The sequence below is a fragment of the Rhea americana genome, unplaced genomic scaffold, assembly GCF_003343005.1.
Source record: "Rhea americana isolate MKP2758 unplaced genomic scaffold, rheAme1 scaffold_49, whole genome shotgun sequence".
Classification (NCBI taxonomy): domain Eukaryota; kingdom Metazoa; phylum Chordata; class Aves; order Rheiformes; family Rheidae; genus Rhea; species Rhea americana.
Genome location: NW_028186634.1, coordinates 4,440,331 through 4,459,504, shown reverse-complemented (window position 1 = coordinate 4,459,504; position 19,174 = coordinate 4,440,331). Strand labels below are relative to the sequence as shown.

The window sequence follows — 19,174 nt, the reverse complement described above, 5'->3', positions numbered from 1 at the left end:
TACTGACTTGGAATTTGCTGGCTTTGAAACAGGTTTGGCAGAGCATGCATTTCTGATGTTAATTCCTGTAAGGACCTGCTTTATTCAAATAAGTAGCATGTCACATATTTTGATGATGTTGCAGAAAAGTATAATGTTTTCAGGAAATACAGCTGTGTTTCTCATGTGCTCTTACCATACCTCCATACAACTTAGCATTCTAAAAAACAAGTTTCGTAGTTAAGCTATATACTTCTTAAATTTATTTTTGAGCWATGCCAAAATATAAACGGGAATAATGGAGCTGGGCGTTTGCTTTTCGACGTTTTGGCCTGGCTCCCTATGAAACATCTTATTCAATGTATTCTATTCTATTCTGTAGACCATGTTTAATTGTATTAAAGAGCAGTTTCTGAAGAAGACTGTAGACAGCTTGATGTGACGGTCTTTATCAGAACTTCATGGATGAAAATTGTTTCTTTTTCCAATTAATGTTCTCCATATCGTCATCCTTTTCACCATAGTTCTCTTTTTCAGTGAAGCAGTTTGACTTCTTAATTCAGTCCTCCTCTTTTGTCACTCATTTTCTAAATACTGTATGTAAAACATAACATGAAAAATTCTGCTAGGGAAACCTCACATACCTCTTGAAAATTATATCAGGTGTTCCTTAACTACTACTGTCTGTTGAACTAGATACTTTAGATGAAGAGCTGCTTCAGGTTGCAGTAGCTGCTTAGATGAGTCTTCCAGGTTGCGGTTTGGGGGGTTCTTTGGGGGTTTGGAGGGTTTTTTCCCTCCTTTGTTGATTAAAGTACTAGAACCCCTACTGCATTGTTGGTACTTCAGACAGTTATTCTATTTTTTGTTATTTTTTTGTAATTTCATTAGGAAATCCTAAAAAAGCATATTATCCAATGTGTAAAGAACTAAAATATGTCAGACAGACATCTTCCAGATGCACCTCATTTTATCCTTAGATGTATTATGCGTGTACTCTGTGTCATATTGGGATAAGATTCCATCTGCATGGTAAGAATGTTTAAACAAAGAAATATAAAGGAGAGAGAATAAAGGGAGAGAGAAAAAGAGAGGTGTGATATTGAGTACAGGCCTAGGAGTCAAAAAATTCTAAATTTTAATTTGAATACTAATTCCTTTTGGGACCTTAAACAGGTATTTCTTCATATTCCTCAAAACTGCCCGTTAATGTTACCATAGGTAGGCTTGTGCAAGCATTCTTTGCTTCCAGAAAAATCAAAAAAAAAGAAGCAGCAGCAGTGGCAGCTATAACGGTATTTGCATTCCATGAGTTATGCATCACTACTAGAAAACTACCTATGTTTAAATCTGAATTTACATGTTCTTGGAAATTTGAATAGCAGCTTAAATATGCTTATTGACATTAACTTTGGAGAATAGKTCAGTTTCTCTAGTGAACTCTAGTGAAAGCAAGTACTGTTACTTCCTTTACTTGGTATTTATCAACTATAGTAGTATTTTAATCACAAATTTTAATGTCATTTCAAAAGAACTCAGAAAATTTCTCAAAATCAGTTTTGTTATATTGATAAAAGTATTAATGTCATGTGTTATACATCCCTTTGCTATAAGTAGTAGATGGGTAGTTTTTTTACAGGACATCTTGCAAGTGTTGTAGGCATCATTATGTGATGGGCAGCTGCTCAGAATAAACAGAGTTTGAATTATGAATTGAAATATTCAGGAATAAAGCAGGTAAGGCTTGAGATTTCATGAGGCCTGTGTTGAAAAAGAAATGCTTTCCTATTAAATTACTTCTGCTATTGTTCTTCTCACACAGGGCTTCAAACTTGATTTTGCTTTAAATTGTGAATTTGTTCCTGTTGAATTCAGTGACCTCCGACAGACAAAAGCAAGCTTTAAAAAGCTGATGAGAGCTTGTGTTCCCAGCACTATTCCTACAGATTCTGAGGCAACATTCCTTAAAGCACTTGGGGAGTCAGAGTGGTTCCCACAGGTAATTTATGTGACAGATACTTCTAATAATCTATGTGCAGTACTGCTTACACAAAATAAATCTGACATTGTGACAGAGAACTAATCTTCTGAAAGCCAGCTGCTGTTTTTCTTTGTTCTTTGTAGTTACTTTGCATACTATCAATTTTGTCAGTACATAGAAATTATTATTTTAGTATGATATAACATTTACAGATGTAGGAGACTTTTAATAACATAGTTTACTATTTCTAACATGGAACAAGTACTCAAGTAGAGATTACCATTTTTACTGCCTATATCAATTTATAGTCTTGATTTCAACTGCTTTGTTTTACATTATACATTTTAAAAATTAGAAATTAATAGGGAACAAGAACTGAGCCTTCTAATTTTAAAGCCAGTACTATACTTTTCATATGTGTTGCCACCCTGACTTCCCATATGCACAAGTATTTAACAAACATGCCAACATCTGTTGTCTATTGTGGGATATAGGAACGTGTCGGGGGACAGGGGACTCATAATCTATCAGCACCTGTTCTCTTTGAGTATGTTCCTTTATTTCCATATCCCACATTCTCTTACATTAAGACTAACAAGATGAAGGTATGATTGGAAGTAAGTTTTGCAAGACTGAAATAATGATCACATGGAAAAGTCGGCTCTTTGTGAATCTTTGAGCATTTCAGTTACAGCAACTACTTTTGAACAGGTGGATATTGGAATCCTCTATGAATAAATTCTCCTGAATATAATTAATCATAGAAGAAAGAATAGAACCTTATCTTAGGCTAATTTCTCAAGGAGGCAATACYTGTGAGTAACATAGTAATTCTGGTAACTGTGTGTCAGAAAACATACTCCTGGCTGGAATGTGCTACAATGCAAGGAATGACTTGCAGCTTTTCCGCTGGAGGTGCGCTCCCTGCCTGGCGAGCGCAGGAGGGCCGCTCGCGTTGCTGTGGCTGACCGCCGCTTTGTTCGGGAAGGGGAGGAGTGGCTGGGGAGAACGGGTGCTTGGCTCTTCCACCATGCTAACATTTTCAATCACAAAGTAATTGAGCAAATCAAAAAGTGTAGACAGATGAAACGAGTCATATTTTGATGAAATAAACTTCTTCCTATAGCAGTTCAGCAATCAGCTGTTTCTCAAAGTTTAAGAAACTTCAGAGCAAGGGCAACAGTGCATTGCTCTGTGCTCAGGACTAGCTCATAATATCACACAATAGCCCTGATTCATTACCAAGACATTTCTGTGGTGTAAATCATGTTTAAAATGCTGTGGTTTGTGACTTACATGATAAACCTAATTTATGACTGATTTGTCCCATTTTCTACTTCTTTCTGCTACTTAATTTATGACTGATTTGTCCCATTTTCTACTTCTTTCTATTATCTATCATCTTGGAAATTTGTTTTTATTATACAAAGCTTTCCTCTCCAAGATAACAGAAGTTGCATAGTAGTGGCTTTTAATTCTTTATAAGGCTGTGAATACACAAAAAATTCAAGATGCTGCCATATTTTCTGAATGTAAACTATAAAAATAGTATTTTATATTTCTTTATATTGAACCTATATAACTAGATTGCACATCAGTTYCTTTTCATACGGACAGCAAGAAAAAATATTCTACTCTCCTGCTGAAAAAATATAGACAACTTTTTTTTTTTTTTTAAGGTGACATTCTTTTCTATCTTTATTAATAATTGCAGGAAAGTGAGTTGCTTTTATTTTCTAAGTAGTTACTGGGAATATTCAGAGGAGTTAAGTGTCTATCATCATAATGGAAATGTAATATTTATCGGATTGTTGATTGCTTTTTCCTTACATGATCTTAGACGTGTCTTGTCTTTTTTTATTTATTTGTTTTCCTGTAGTGTTCTCTTTCTTCTTTCAGGCTTTCACATTTCCTACTACTGCTCTTGGTTGTGTTGTATTCAGTGCTCTACAAAAAGCAGTTTCATTCTACTATAAAAAAGTGAATTGGTTACGTATTGTCTATTATGTTTTTTTGCCAGGAATGCTGCCATAGTATCACAAAAACAATAGAAACAGAACAAATATTTTCCCTTTTGTAATTATGGTGTGAACTTCTTAATAAGAAAAAATAAACCTGTCCCATCCACTAAATTTTTAATCCGCTTATAACTTTTGTTTGAATAAACTCATTCAAGTCAATAACCCTGCCCAGAGAAATTAACTACCCCACGTGCTGAAGCATTTGTAGTAGAACTGCATAATGCATATTAGAATTAATATATCCTCTTTCTGCGTATTTTAGGCACTCTATCCCAAAGCGGAGATGAGACTTTGATCTATTTCCAGTCTATAGAAATAAGGGGGGAGGGGCTCTTTTTGTATTTTTAATACATAATTCATTGAATTAATTTCAAATGTTCATGAGATTGTCATCTTTTATTTATTTGTTTTCCTATATTGTTTTCTTTCTTCTTTCAGGCTTTCATGAGATTGAACATTAGAAATATTTTCCTTTAAATATCTTACATGGGTTCTACCATGAAAAGTATGTAGTGACTTTATGAAACTTTAACTTTTCACAGGAAAAGATTTTAATGTTGAGCCCAGCATGGAATTTCTCTACAATAAATCTCTCAACCATGTTGTTCACATTCTCCATTTTATGACATCAGTTTTATTACAGTATACATTTGTTTTAATAGATTCAGCTCCTATCTTCAAATCTTTGCTTAGTTTTGTTACAGTTTGAATTAAAACCTTCTGAGASTGTTATGTTGTTACAGTTTTCTAATCCATTACATCAGTCAGTTTTTCTGGGCTGTACGTCAGCTTCTTCATAAGTCATTTTTAATATTAAGTATAAAAGGATTCTATTTACTGATAAGATCTAGACATTTATCTTACATTTGTGGATGTTACTTATTTGTAATACTTTATAGCTTCACAGGATAATGCAATTGAGTGTGATCATCTCAGAGCTCCTGGAAAATGGTTCTTCAGTTATGGTTTGTTTGGAAGATGGCTGGGATATTACTGCACAGGTAAGCTACTATTAAAACAGGGAAATAACTAAATAGTGATAACCAACACAAGGCAATATTTTTTAGATAAGTGACTGAAATTTTGATATAACATTAACAACTTTGTGATGTGGCAGCAATGAAGAGACTAGAATGCATGAATCCTTACATTCCTTTGCAATTTGCATCTATTACTGATTTTTCGCAACCATGGAAAATTTTCCATACAATGATCTTGATACAAAGGTCATGATGGGCTTACACTTTTAAGGCTCATCTAATATCTGAAATCCTGTACTGACTATATATTTTAGAATGCAAGCTGAGAGTTGCCACAACAGCTCATTTTATCTTTGTAAATAAAGTAAATGGTTGCCTAGAGGAGACTGACATCCACAGGAGGGAAGGAGAGGAATTCTTTCTCTTGCCATTCACTTTTCGTAAAGTTAGGAGACCACACACAAAGAAAAAAACTAAATTTGTGCCAAAGTGACACCTCCTGCAAGGACAGATGACTATAACAAATAACTTTCTGAAACAAACTATAAATTAGGTGAATGATGACCCACTGCCTCATGCAGTGAGTACATTGTGTCCATGTAGTTGCTTCATAATCCAGAAGATAAACACAGATATCAATAATTTCAGTAAATAAAAACCTCTTGTACAGCCAGCATCCTGATACCAGCTAAACAAAAACACAAGGAAATGTTAACATTATTCTTGGAACCATTGTCAAACAGTGAAAACTAGAGAAGGGAAGGTACATAATGACTAGAGCTGAGAGAAGTCTTACAGTCTCCTGAGATGCTGTCTACAAGAACAGGCTGGTACGCACCATAGTATAGCAACATTTCAGAGGATCTAAAGTAACCCTCAAGACCCAGTCTTTAAAACTTTCTCTACTGAGGTACCCCATACTTGTTTGTAGATGTTTATCATCCTTGTTTTATTAATAAAAGTAATTTTATTTCAAATTTAATTTAAATTTGGTAAGCATCATAACAAACAAAATCTCAAAAACCCAAAATCTACAGTAGCTCAGGTTTCTCTTTTACCCAGTTTAGTTGAAGCTCTTAAATATGAAATATTGTTTGCATTACTTTGATTAAAATGTCTGTAATTGGTAAAATATTTGTAATTTTGTTTATATGGATGATTTTGTTTCCCTGAAATATGAATGGATTATGGAATATTTCTGTTCATTGAATAAAGTATTCTCCTTTTGCCTCTGATGATACTTAATGCAAAATATCCTGTTTTGTGATCTAGGTGGTATCTCTGGTGCAGYTACTTAGCGATCCCTTCTATAGGACACTTGAAGGCTTCCGAATGCTAGTGGAAAAAGAATGGCTGTCTTTTGGTCATAAGTTCAGTCAGCGCAGTAATCTCACTCTCAATTGTCAGGGTAGTGGATTTGCTCCTATTTTCTTACAGTTCCTAGACTGCGTGCATCAAGTAAGTCAATCTATATCTAATTTTACTTTACAAGAAATATTCAGAAATGAGCGCATGAATGTCACTGTTACATGTCCAGAATAGATAATGCTTTGAGAGAAGACTAGTAATCTTTATCTCTAGCTTTTGGTAAAGTGAATGGATTTTGCCTCAAGAAAGAGTTGGAAAATAGTGAATGGTTGCCTGGAGGAGACCAACCATCCACACAAAACAGTATAGAGGGGATTCTTGGCATTATGGATCTTTTAAGATGATTTATACAGAGGTTTTAAATTGGAATTCTTTAAGACTAAGACTGGCTTTTGGCAGCCTGGAGGACCTTAAATTAAAAAGAGGTATTGGTGGACTGTAAATACAGTGAATAGGCAGCGCATGTACTTTTTAAATCACTGTGACCTATGAGGAGTCCTTGTACTGCATCAGTTCTGGAGACAAGAACTTGTATGCTACAGCTGCCTGTGATGTTTTCAAACTCTGAAATAGAATTTAAAGCAAAAACTTCTCTCTTTCTTCTATGTAATGCATTCCAAAGGTCTACTTTGTTATTGTTACGTCTTCTAGACAAGCAGAGCCTCATCACTGGAAGTAGTGGAATTTCAACATGAGTACTATACATTTTTTTTCCYCCTTGCTTATGCTCAGGTAAACAGTCTGACTTACATTTGACTGTTGAAGCTTTCCTGAGGAAAATTCTACCTTTATTTCGTATTTTTTTTTTTTTTTGTACCAGCATTTAATTCAGTGCTATACCTGCCCTAATTCTCAACACCATCCAAAAGCTCTGTTTTAATTTTTTGAGCAACTCCCTTTCGTTCCATGCCACATCCTCATTTGTAGCTTTTTTTTAGGCTGCAGGGACAGAACCTTATTCACAGCAGAAGAGGGGTGCCTTTGTCTTTCTTTGCCCCTTGGCATATAAATATAGTAGTGATTTTTCTAAGTAGGATGTTATAGCTAAGATGAGTAGTCTTTTGGTAGATTTTTCTTGTCATTTTTTTCTAATAAAATGCAGGGGCAGATATGCCAAGTCTGCTGCTACATACAATTGGTGTAGGCCTCTTCCCAGAATGAATTAGGTTTTGAGTAGCCTATCAYTGAGCCTCAGCCTAGTACTTTCCTAGAAAGGTTCCTGTGAGGTGACCAACAAGAACAACCTGTCTGAGAGTGTGGAGCCYGCAGGAAGTATCTCAGCAACCTGAGCCTCATTGTGCCCCCAGAGTTATAAAGACAAACTTCCGAAATGAATATTGTATGAATAGAGCCAGTGTGTTTTTTTCCATCACTAGCTGGTTTGACCATTTGAGTGTACATAACATTACATTTGCCACCCAGGTCATTGCAGGAACAGTATGGCAGTCCATAAATTCTTCATGGTGATTTTTCAGATTAGGATCTCACACAGAAAGAAGGATAAAGCACAGAGCTATGAGATTCTTGAAGCATTTTGGATTCAAGACAAGGATGTCATTCTTCAAGTGAGCATTATTAGTCAGGGGGTCTCCTCTCAGGAGCATGTTGACAGATGTTCAAGATGGCTATAAGGAGGAACAAGTGGTACCATATAAATAAAATTTTGTAGTTCTTGATATTCTGTTTTTCTCATGCTAGTCTAATTCTCTGCCCCAGGGTTCAATCAATTCCACTGCAAGTAATACTTTTTCTGCAGGGTTTATATTCTTGACTGGTAGAGTTTCACTGTAATTTTCCACTTCCATAGTTGAAACAGATTTTTGAGCGTTTCAGTAACAGTACTGGAAAAAGAAGGAACATAAACCTTTAGAAAGCTGGGAAACAATGAGTCAGCTGGAATTTCTTAATTTTTGGTATAGTGCATATTCAGAAGATGAACACGAACAGTTATATGGTGTAGCAGAAGTTTGACTAACAATATCTCACTCATTTCAGGTTAATTCTAAAGGCTGTCCCATTTCAGGTTGATTCTAAAGACTGTCCTCTTTCTAAATCTCAAAACAGTAAATAAAATGCTTTGCAGATTCTGTCAGTATGCAAACACTAGATAGGAGGAGGTAAATGGCATCTTGCAAAGTTTGCATACCTCCTGGTGCATCCATGTCTTACCTTTTCCTCTTCTATTGCTTTTCTCACTGAAAAAAAATGTGCTTTATTAAGCACAGTTTATTAAGCTCCCGGGCTTTATTAACCTGTATTTGTGTTGGTGGATGTCTGTGTCTCACATAAGACTGTTAAGAACACCAGCTTCCTTTCTGGAAACAAACTTTCAGAATAAATACTTGTGTGGAGCTGACCCTGAAAGGGGAGTCAGCAAGTAGACTTACTCTGTTGCCTAAAGCAAAATCCACAGTTTAAATTTCACAATAAACTGATGAAAAACAGTCCATAGATGTCTATGGGCAAGTGATAATGGATGAGAAAATGAGTAAAGACTTACTGAAGAACATATTCAAGAAAAGAAAAACTTGGTATATATCCCAACATTAAACACCTCCTTAGACCATCAGATTTATTACCATCCTGCAAATTAATAAATTATATCCTTGGAATCTGGTTCTGTTTCTACAGCATTTCCAATTAGAAGACCTTAGAAGTATTTGTCATGCTTCATATATTATCAATCTGTTTACCAGTCGCAGGAGTCCTCAGGTTAATTTTATTTAAAATGAAGAGAKTTCTCTAATGGGAATCAATACTACACTTTTCATTCAAACAAGCAGTCTTCCTACTTCTATTCCTTACAATTCCTATTCCTTACAATAACTTGAGGTTGTTGCTCCTTTACTGAAGTAGAAAAATCTAATTCTTAGCTGCAGTGACTACTACAGTATAGAATAGCCATGTCTTCAAATATTGAGTCCCTTCTGCTGAGTGGTTCATTGAATTCTGTGTACAAATCATCCATCTGGTGCTGTATTCTCTCCACTGTCAGATCTCTTCCCCATGTTTTAGTGAGATGACTGGCTAACACTACCTATTAGCAGGATGGAAAAAGTCAGCATCTGGTTTAAAGCAGTAGTGTAATTTTGAAGTGAATCCCTCAAGCATCTTCCCTTACCATTTGTTGATGTTGTTTTGGTGCATGTGAACTAGATTCATTTTGGAAGAAATAAAATGAGTTCAACTCCAGCTGTGTGCCAAAGGCACATAAGCTCTTCAAGGGATCTCAAGCAATGACCAATCCTTCAGACAGCTTAAAACCGTATGTGCAGCAAGGTCATTAACTTAACTGGACCAGACTAAATCTAGTCCAAAGTAAAACAACTAATATGTAGTGAAGCTATAGGGACCTCAGCACCAGCTGTTTTAGTCTGTTTGTCTGCTCCTGTTGCTCTGAAATACTTGCTAATGTAGACATAACTGACATCATTTTAGATACCCTCTTTTTGACCCTGGGTACACTTTGCTACAGTGTTACTATAATACATCTTAGAAAGTTGGTATAAAGGAAAACAAGGAAATTATCCATACATACCTGCAGAGTGTTTTTCTTAAAGTCCAAAGATCATAGAAATTTTGTAAACAAATGGATTAACCAGAACAAAGATGAAAGTTAGTATTTAAGTATTTGGGCTTACTGTCATGGAACAGAATTTACTATGTTTTCATCATGGCAGAATTGCTGTATTTTCTTTATGTTTAACACAATCTGCAATTTTAAGAAAGTAGATTGTAATTGTCATAGCTTTAGAGGATAGGACAAGATTTAAGGAAGTGGGGTAAATCCCTGCTGCTAACAACTGTATTCTGCCTCAAGCTGCAAGGTGTCTAAAATGTTCCTCCTGGGTATGTGAGCTTGTCAAAGAAACTTGACCTCTTTCCTGAGAATTTCTCAAGGAATTGTGCATAATCTGTAGTACTTTTATTTGGAGGTGGAGGGGGAGGACAATTTCAGACTTCACGGTTTACCTTAAAATTTAATGTGGCGCTTTTTTTCCCCCTAAGGCTAGCCTCGAAATGCTAAAATTAACACTCATAGTCTTATTTTTAGGAAAATATTTCCATTGTCTAGGGTTATTTTCATTTGGTTTGGTTTTTCTGAATGGTGGGGGAAAGTTGCCTTTGTAATTAATCTCAGGCATCAGCTTTGCAAGCATGTTGCTAGGTATCTGACTCTCCTCTATCTTTAAGAAGCTATAAAGTTCATTCAGCTTCTTCAGCTTTAAAGTTTTTCAATGCATGTTACTAATGGATACTTTTTACAGAAAAATCTGTATTTTTTATTTTTTGTCTGAAGCTATGTCCACGTGCCCTGGCTGTAGCTACATCAGCTGAAGGATTACCTCCTGCAGGCCATCTGGAGCTATTCATCACTTCTCTGGTGGAGATACCACCTCTACAGTCTGTTAGCTAAGGAGTTCATGTGAACCCGCCCACCTGTTTGGTCAAAAGGGTAGTAAAAACTTGGTAGAAGAGGCTCACTGTATAAACTGACCCATCTTGTTTTGACCAGTGTGGATTCAGGAGCAATTCAGCAGGTCACTCTGAGGGAGGCAGTAACCTCTCATGATGTGCAGATAGGGCTGGCTAGGGGTTGTAATCTTTTCTGACAACGTATCTTCAGCCAAGAAGGGGCATGGGAGCACAGCTTTAGTGTGTAATCAGTGTAATATAAATTATATAGATCTGTCCATTCTTAAAGAATGCTTTAAGCTTACTTTTGTATGTTTCTATATAGAATGTAGCTCTGAATAGGTTTTCTCAAAATACATGTGAAGATTAGTCTTCTAACTCATAATGGCACAGAACTGCCTTAACAAATTCCAACTAATTTATTGTAAATTCTAGGGCAATGAATTTTGAAGTCAGATTAGAGGTTGAGCTTTCTTAGGAATTTCCTCTGAAAAGGATATTTACTATTTACTCAATAGTCATATGTGAATTTAAGTTTCATTGGTTTGTGTGCAACTTGTTAGAACTCCACAGAATCCAGTTAGATCAGAAGTTGACCCTGAAGTATGATGTTATGGTTATATATTGCATTTTAAAAAATAGCCCRTTCACTTGAAAGAAACATTTGGTCCCTTCAAATTATTTTTAACCATTACAATCTCAACATAATACGTACAATAAGAAGGTCAAAGCCAATATGCTGTAATTGTCATTGGTTAAACTAAAGATACAGAGAAAACAAATGAAGCAATGATTCCTAAGTAGGAACTGCATCATCTTGTAAAAAGTCATTGTTTATGCCAATATCTCCAGGTGTCAGCTGAATTATTAATGCAAAACCATTCTTTCAAAATAGCAGCATCTGGCAGATACTCTGTGCTTCTGAGAAGCTTCTGGATTTATTAAAGTGATGTCACTGCAGGAAGCTTTTCTTATTTTTCTTCTGTATCTATTTGTTAATTCATTAAACATAATTAAACCTGAATGATTTTCTAAAGCTGACTTCTTTCTAGCTTAACAAGAAGCTCTGTTACTGCACTCTCTGTAAGAGGAGATGAGCATACTTACAGCCATGGAGGATATATTCAGTTATGCCAGTGTTTGCAGGCGTAGCCTATTAGTGATTATGAGCACAGGACATTTTGGAATGTATGTATTTATTATTTAAGGTAAATAAATATTGATACGTAACAAGAATACAAAACCAAAATGCTTCAAAAAACTAAGGAAAACTGAAACAAGTGTTAACACAAGATTACTGAAAACACTTAGGAGAGTTTTAAGTTAATTGGAGACATTGTGATTTGAAAAAGATTTCTAAAATGCTGGATTTCTGTAACCTAACCATAGTATTAAAAACAGCTGTAGGATTACTCATGTTTTAAATGTTTTCATATTATGGAAATCAAATATTTTAAAAGGAGATGCAGTTCTTACCTTCAAAAATACCCTATCTCAGTAGCCATATCTTTCGAGATGATTATTGTTGAATTTGCAAAGTATAAAACATAGCTTCTAACTCACATGCAAGTTGTAAACRTGTCTCTTTGAAGTCAAAGGATTAACAAAGTTCAACCAAAGAGGTTAACAGAGAGAAACCAACCGTGTYTATTCCTAGCTTCAAGTGGTTAAGTTGGTTACAGTAATTAGTCTCTCTTTTGTGTTCATTTAAATAGTTTAAGTGAATCCAACTATTTTCTCCTGTGTTGAATTTCCAGTGAATGATTTAATCACCTCTAATGTTAGAGCTATATTTTATCTAGAACTTTTTTCCCTGCTAGCTCAGCCATTATTTGAATTTTGCAGACTATGCAGCAGCTAAACAGATCAGTAATAACAGTAGTCACTTCTCCCAGCGGTAGCATCCTTCCCRTCTCCAGGTGTGCTGAAACCAGCCACAACCATTAAAACAAATACACTAACAGTAACTGCATCATTGATCTTTGCTGTCATCAAGGAAGTGGTTTAGAAGACAGTTTTCACTTAAAAGGTAAACTGTACTGTTACAATTTCTAGTTGCTTCTGTTTGTTGCTCCAGAAGTCTCAGGAATGGGATCACTCAGCCTAGATTTTAATAGCAACTTATTTTTGTAACTTTTTAAATTTACTATAATAATTACCAATTTACTATAATAATTATTGACCTTTAAGTAGAAATTAGGACCCTGTAAAAGTCATGTCAAAGAGCAGAGTGTATAGTAATTTGTTAAAAAGCCTGTCCTTCTGTAGTATTTAAGGGAAACTTTTCCTAGCGCAAGGTGAAAAATGTGTACTTAGCTGATTCTGTGTTTATGTATATGTGCATATTCACACACACGCAGAGCTTTTTGAATCACAGTTCAATAGTACCTTATGTCATTGTTGTACAAAATCAGTGTTCTCTGATTGTATTTTAATCTAATATATGCTAGTAAAATTATTTTCCATTTTTATAAGTAGATTTAAAAAGTTACTTTGTCTACAAAATTGATCTTGAATTTATTATAGTAAAAAATTTGCTTAGCTGTACCAGCATACAAAGCTGTGCAGGAATGTAGTAATTCATATCAGAAAAGTAGTACTAGTAAGTAAGCATGAATACATTGAACTGAAATATCTTAACATTTTAAGTGCCCACCCCCTAGCGAACATCCTAACAAGAAATTTGCTTGCTGAAATGCTGTGTGTTTGCACGTCTTTCAAGGGATTTTTCTGTCACTGCTGTACATTCAGTAGCTAACCTTTCCTTTCTAAATTCATATTTGGCTTTTGGGGATTTATTTGTTTNCAACTGGCATATGTGAAAATCTAAACATCAAGCAGCTTCAAATAGTCTAATATGTTAAGAAAAGCATCTTTCTCTCTTGAGGAACCAATAAGTACAAATTACAAAGAGAAGAATGTTGGAAAATGAGAGTGGTAGGAATGCAAAAGGCAAGACATAGGGGGACTGCAAAAATAAACATACTTTACATGTTTTGATGTGAAGCTAGACAAAACACTACGAGAGTTACATTTCAAATGTTAAATTCAGTTGACAGTTTCTTTTGTGTTCAGTAAACTATTTATTTCTATTGTAAATGGTGATTTTCAGTTAATTCCTTGTTTAATTCTGAAAATACAGATGACAGTTTAAAAAATAATTTTAAAAGAGTGTATTTTAAGGGAAAGAAGTTTAGAATCTTGAATTTTAGATGGATAACAGGTATACAAGTATATATCATCAATAATTAATGCTAACAAATATGGCCATGAATATTGAACTTCATGCTTGAAGACTTACACCAGTCTCTTTCTGATAATGTTCAGGATGAAGCAATTGTGAAGAGCCAACTATTGCATGTTGCTTTACTGTGATAATCTTGCACTTCTTTTTTAAACATTTGGTGCTGACTCCTGTTGTAGATATACACTAAACTAGCTTGATTCCAAGCCTAACTCAAGATAATGGATCAAGATGTTGCATTATTTTTACTATTTTAAATGTATACATTTGAGTAATCGCAGCATGTTTTATATTGTTTTTTTCCTGCTTCAACATTTCAGCACATATTTTGAAAAGGAAAAAGACATATATGTAGACTAGCAAGTATTTCAGATTGGAGCTGTAGAGTGGTAGACTCATTCGCCAGTGTTGCTTCTGTACATATCTGCTACATTGTGTCCTGAGCAATAGCAGGAAATCTGCTGCAAAACCTTCCTATTAAGTTTGATTTCCAACTACAGAAATGATGCATTGAGGAGTAGCATCTTTGCCTGTGAAGTTGCATGGTGTCTCTGAATTATCATAGAAGATTTATACCCAATTTGATTACTTTAAAGATTCTGGGTTTTATACAGAGTAAAATACATCTTAGAAAAACATCCCCTATCTGTTCTGAAACATTTTTGCCCCATAAACATTCCATTAATCTAATTAGCTTTTAAATACTTCAAGACAAAATGTAGAAGCATTTTTTGGTACAACGAAGGCAAATGTATGGATGTGTTTGTTAACAGCTTTCACTGGAGAATTATTTTGTTGCCATATTTCACATTATTGTTCCTTACATATCCATTTGTATTATACCTCAGTATCCCTTTTCTTTCCTTTTCTTTTCTTAGATTCATAACCAATACCCAACAGAGTTTGAGTTCAATCAGTATTACTTGAAGTTTCTGGCTTTTCATTACATATCAAATCGATTTAAAACATTTCTTCTGGATTCAGACTATGAAAGACTAGAACATGGTATGTGTGATGTTTATTGCACATTGTTTTTGTAACTGTCCATATTTTTTCCATCAATGTTTAATCTACAAAAATTTGCCTAGCTTGAGGCGGCCCGGTAATTGTGTGGTGATGATCTAATGAATTCTCATGCAGGAATATAAAACAAAATGTAGATGAAGAGCATGTACAGTGTTCTGAACGAGTGTTTCCTGAGTCATGCCACTGATGGGACTAAGAGAAAATGAAATAAGAAATTAGTGCCATACCTCTCTGTCTCTTTAACAGTTTCTCTGCTTGATTCAGTTTCCCCTGCAAAATACTTTAACAGAAACAAAAGCCTTAGTGATAATTCAGAGAGTGCATGAGATTTCAGGAAAGGAAAACCTTTCCAAGTATTGTCTCTTACTCCTTTCTCTTGAATTTTCTTCTGTGTTTCTCTTCTTTGTATTTTGTCTTTGCTCCTTTTATCTGTCATTTGCAAGCTCAGTGCTTACAGTCAAGACCTCATCTGCCCTGACAACCCTCTTAGTAAGACAAGCCACTTCATATCAACCACATTTGAGGCTGTTCTTGGAGCTCATTCACTTAGCAAAACTCCTATAATAAATGCTCTGAATTTTAGTGCTTCGTGGAGTGTTTCTCATGGCATATGGTCAATTTTAATGCTTTTCTTAAAAACTAGAATAACCATGGAGCAGACTGAACTTGAGCAGCCATTTTATTTCTACAGAGAATATTGATTTACAGTATTTACCTTGCTCTGAGCAAAAGGTTGGAGTAGATGACCTCCTGTGGTCCCTTCCAATCTGGATTATAATATGATTCTACAATGTCTATTTATTTTTTAAACCATGTTTGTTTAGTGTAGGGTAATTGTGATTTCAAATACCATTCCAGAAAGTCCTGTTTCTAGTAGCCTTTGACTTACCTGTATGTTGTTCCAAAACCATTTAGGATTGCACAGGTCTATAGCTTGTGTGTTTACACTGGTCTGATCTGTTTTGCCAGCAGTGAGTTAGCAAGTAACTCCAGGCACAACTGGTCTGGCAGATCGGAAGGGCTGGTAGCCTCTGGTAGTGGAGGCAGGATCAGCTAGCAGGGCTTGATATCATGACCAGTTGAGCCAGCACAGCTGCAGGCAGGAGACATTTATTTGTATACTCTAGTATTCCAGTAGACTTCAAAACAGGGGTATAAATGTAACATTACTGAGTACTTTTTCATACCAAATGGATATTCTAGCTTAGAGAAAGAGTGGCAATTACAAATCACAGCAGTTGTTTCATCAGATATGATCTCTTGTGGCATTAGCATTTGGTTATAGATTTTATTATAATCTGTGAAATTCCTGTTGCTATGCTTTAGTGTTTGTTATGTGTTATTGTAACTCTATCTTTTTGATGCTGTTGTTTTCCATAGGGACATTGTTTGAAGATAAAGGAGATAAACATGCCAAAAAAGGAATTTGTATTTGGGAATGTATTGAAAAGATGCACAAGAAGAGCCCTATTTTCTTCAATTACCTCTATGCCCCTGCTGAAACAGAGGTATGGTATTAAAAAAAGAGGTTATTTGTTATTCTGAATGATCCCTTGCGTACATTTGATACCTTAATTGTTCTCACCTGATTTAAACTTTTGGGGGACAAAATTGACTCTCCTTCATTGACTGGTGTAGTGTCTTTCAGGCTTGTAACCTCAGTCATGTTAGTTCTGGAAGTGTCACATTAGTTCACTATAAAGAACTAAAATCTAGAAAATATTTTTGCATCCCACTGATGTGTATGAGGATACTTGTTTGATGCAATTTAATTATATGAATGATTATAAAAATAATCTCAACACTTGCACAAATAGTTTTTTTAAAGTTACATACTGTAAACCACGATTCTAGGGAAATGAGTTCAGAGTAAATTCCAGTCATAACTGGATAAGTTTCATAATAATCTGAGTCATATTACCTATGCCACTGTCTAATATGGTAGTGTACATTCACTAGGTTACACTGTGTCTTGAATAATTTTATAAAATTCACAATACCCTCACCGTTATACAGTTCTGCAATAGACAGGGAAGAAGCAGTCAAGGCATCTCAAAGAATTGCAAGAAAAGGATGCAGTTCATGCTATAGCTCTGGGGGCAAGGCTGGCTTAAGATGTTCCTGCCTTCCCTTGCCCCCTAGATGTTCATTTCTATGCTGCTGCCTCCTGCTTTGGCAGTAAGCCTCCCCTTGATAAATAGTTTGTTTACATACCTGTCAGCTGATGGTTCCCAGAGAATATAATGACACCACAGTCTCTAGCCATCTCTGAGGCCATGTTTCCATTGCCACTTTTGCTCATGCTTCTCCATTTTCGTGTTTTTTTCTTTCTGTGTTTTACCACATTGTATCTTAGCATGCATAGCACCTTGTGCTTTGGGTTCTTTTTATGTAAACTGACCTGTTAAAAAAAAAAAAAAAAAAAAAAAAAGATTATTTTCATCTGGATCAGATCATTGTTGGCAGTGAACAGTACAGCCCCCAACCCCATTATACTGGCAAGACAAAGTGGCGATGTGATGGAAAGGCAGGAGGAAACAAGAAGGTGACATAGGAACTGCTTCAGCTATCTTTGTTACAGAGGAACATCTGTTTTCTCTGTAGAACCATCACTGTGATGAATTTGGAGGTTGATGAGCTTCTTGCTCCCTGTATGTTCTACCCACTTTACTGTAAAAAGTTCTTAGTAGCCTGACTACGTAGTAATTAGGAATAGCTTTTGATATTTTTATGTTATTTTCTTTCACCTTTTTAGAAGAAGAAGCTATTTTTCCTCGTACGAAATAGCGTCATAGTGCCAGAATTACTCGTTATGTCTGAACATCACTATTGAGATTTTAAAAATTCCCATTCATCTGAGGCAGTAATTCCCATAAGGAAGGTACATACAAATTAAGAGTGTTACCTTACTTATTTTAAAAAGTACATTTTTAATAAAAAGTAGTTGTTTAAAATTACTCTGAAAATCTTACAGCCTCTGGCTGCTTGCTTCATGATACTCCTGTGGCTTGTCCATTGATGTTATAGAGCCTATCTTCTTTCCCTGATGCTGCAGAGCCTTAAATTCTCTGCTGAAAAGAAAGTGAAAAGTGACTGCTATCATTTGCCTCTTATATCTTTATGGGAGACACAAAGACTGTGAGGATATCAACTCYATGTGCTGAATTAGAGTTCTTGGTGAGAACCTCATTGAGTAGAAGGATAAATATGAGCAGTATATTCCCAAAGCTAGTATCTTTGATCTGGCTGAGCCATATATAACAAGGTCTTACTGTGGAAATTACCAAACAATAGTACCACTCACCTAATGCAATGTTAAATTTAGTATAATCCAGAAAATGTAAGAATTGTGTTTTTAAGTCTCAGTCTGAAAGGCCTACTTTGTGTCATCGTAATAAACCTTTCTTTCAAATAGGCACTGAAACCGAACATCAGTATGTCCAGCCTCAAAAAGTGGGATTACTATGTAGAAGAGATTTTGGCTACAGGTCCTTCCTATGACTGGACCATGGTGACAGCAAAATGCAGTATTTTAGAGGAAGCTGACCAAACAGATGGTTCGCTCTCCCAGAGTAAGAGGAAAATAGTATGGCCATGTTATGATGATGTTAAAAAAATACAACCTGATGCCATCAGCAGCCTCTTAAATGTAAGTACATGTGTTAAAAAGAACATAAATGTCTTTTATGATCATGAAATTCATGTTTACTTTTTATTTAAGTTATTGCTCTATAGATACACTGTTACTAAAAGTATTTGATAGATATCAAAAAAGAAATTTTATAAAAATGTTCAGTTTCCTTGAAGAGATGTTGAGTCTGGGAATCCGTCAAAACTCCTGCAAAGCTTGCATTGTTCTGAATGAACAATTTTCTGAGAATACAATTTAATAGTAGTCAGTAACTATTGGAGATAACATTGTATGCTTGAGAGCCATTTGTGGATGCATTTTTTCCACCGTCTTTTTGAAATAATAAGGTAGCTAGCATAATAGATTTTTAGCTTGCCTTTGTCTAAGATATACATAAGCAAACATTGGTCTGTCTTCTTGTCCTGTCACTCTTCAGTTTAAAGCAGATGTAGGGGAATATGTCAGAGCCAGATTTTCAGAGAATCAGAAAACAAATACGACACTTGTTGATTTTAGTGGGGAGGCTGA

At 35.3% G+C, this 19,174-nt stretch overlaps 1 protein-coding gene across 4 annotated transcripts in view; it reads left to right on the top strand.

Annotated features, from left to right (window-relative positions):
• Nucleotides 1-19,174, top strand: part of SBF2 (SET binding factor 2) — a 271,467-nt gene that overhangs the window by 237,984 nt on the left and 14,309 nt on the right. For all 4 annotated transcript variants that reach the window (XM_085317208.1, XM_085317207.1, XM_085317206.1 and 1 more), the window contains 6 exons: nucleotides 1,802-1,978; nucleotides 4,881-4,982; nucleotides 6,234-6,419; nucleotides 14,868-14,994; nucleotides 16,396-16,523; nucleotides 18,431-18,664. In XM_085317208.1, the coding sequence (XP_085173334.1) occupies nucleotides 1,802-1,978; nucleotides 4,881-4,982; nucleotides 6,234-6,419; nucleotides 14,868-14,994; nucleotides 16,396-16,523; nucleotides 18,431-18,664 (954 nt within the window). The remainder of the gene's footprint in view (nucleotides 1-1,801; nucleotides 1,979-4,880; nucleotides 4,983-6,233; nucleotides 6,420-14,867; nucleotides 14,995-16,395; nucleotides 16,524-18,430; nucleotides 18,665-19,174) is intronic.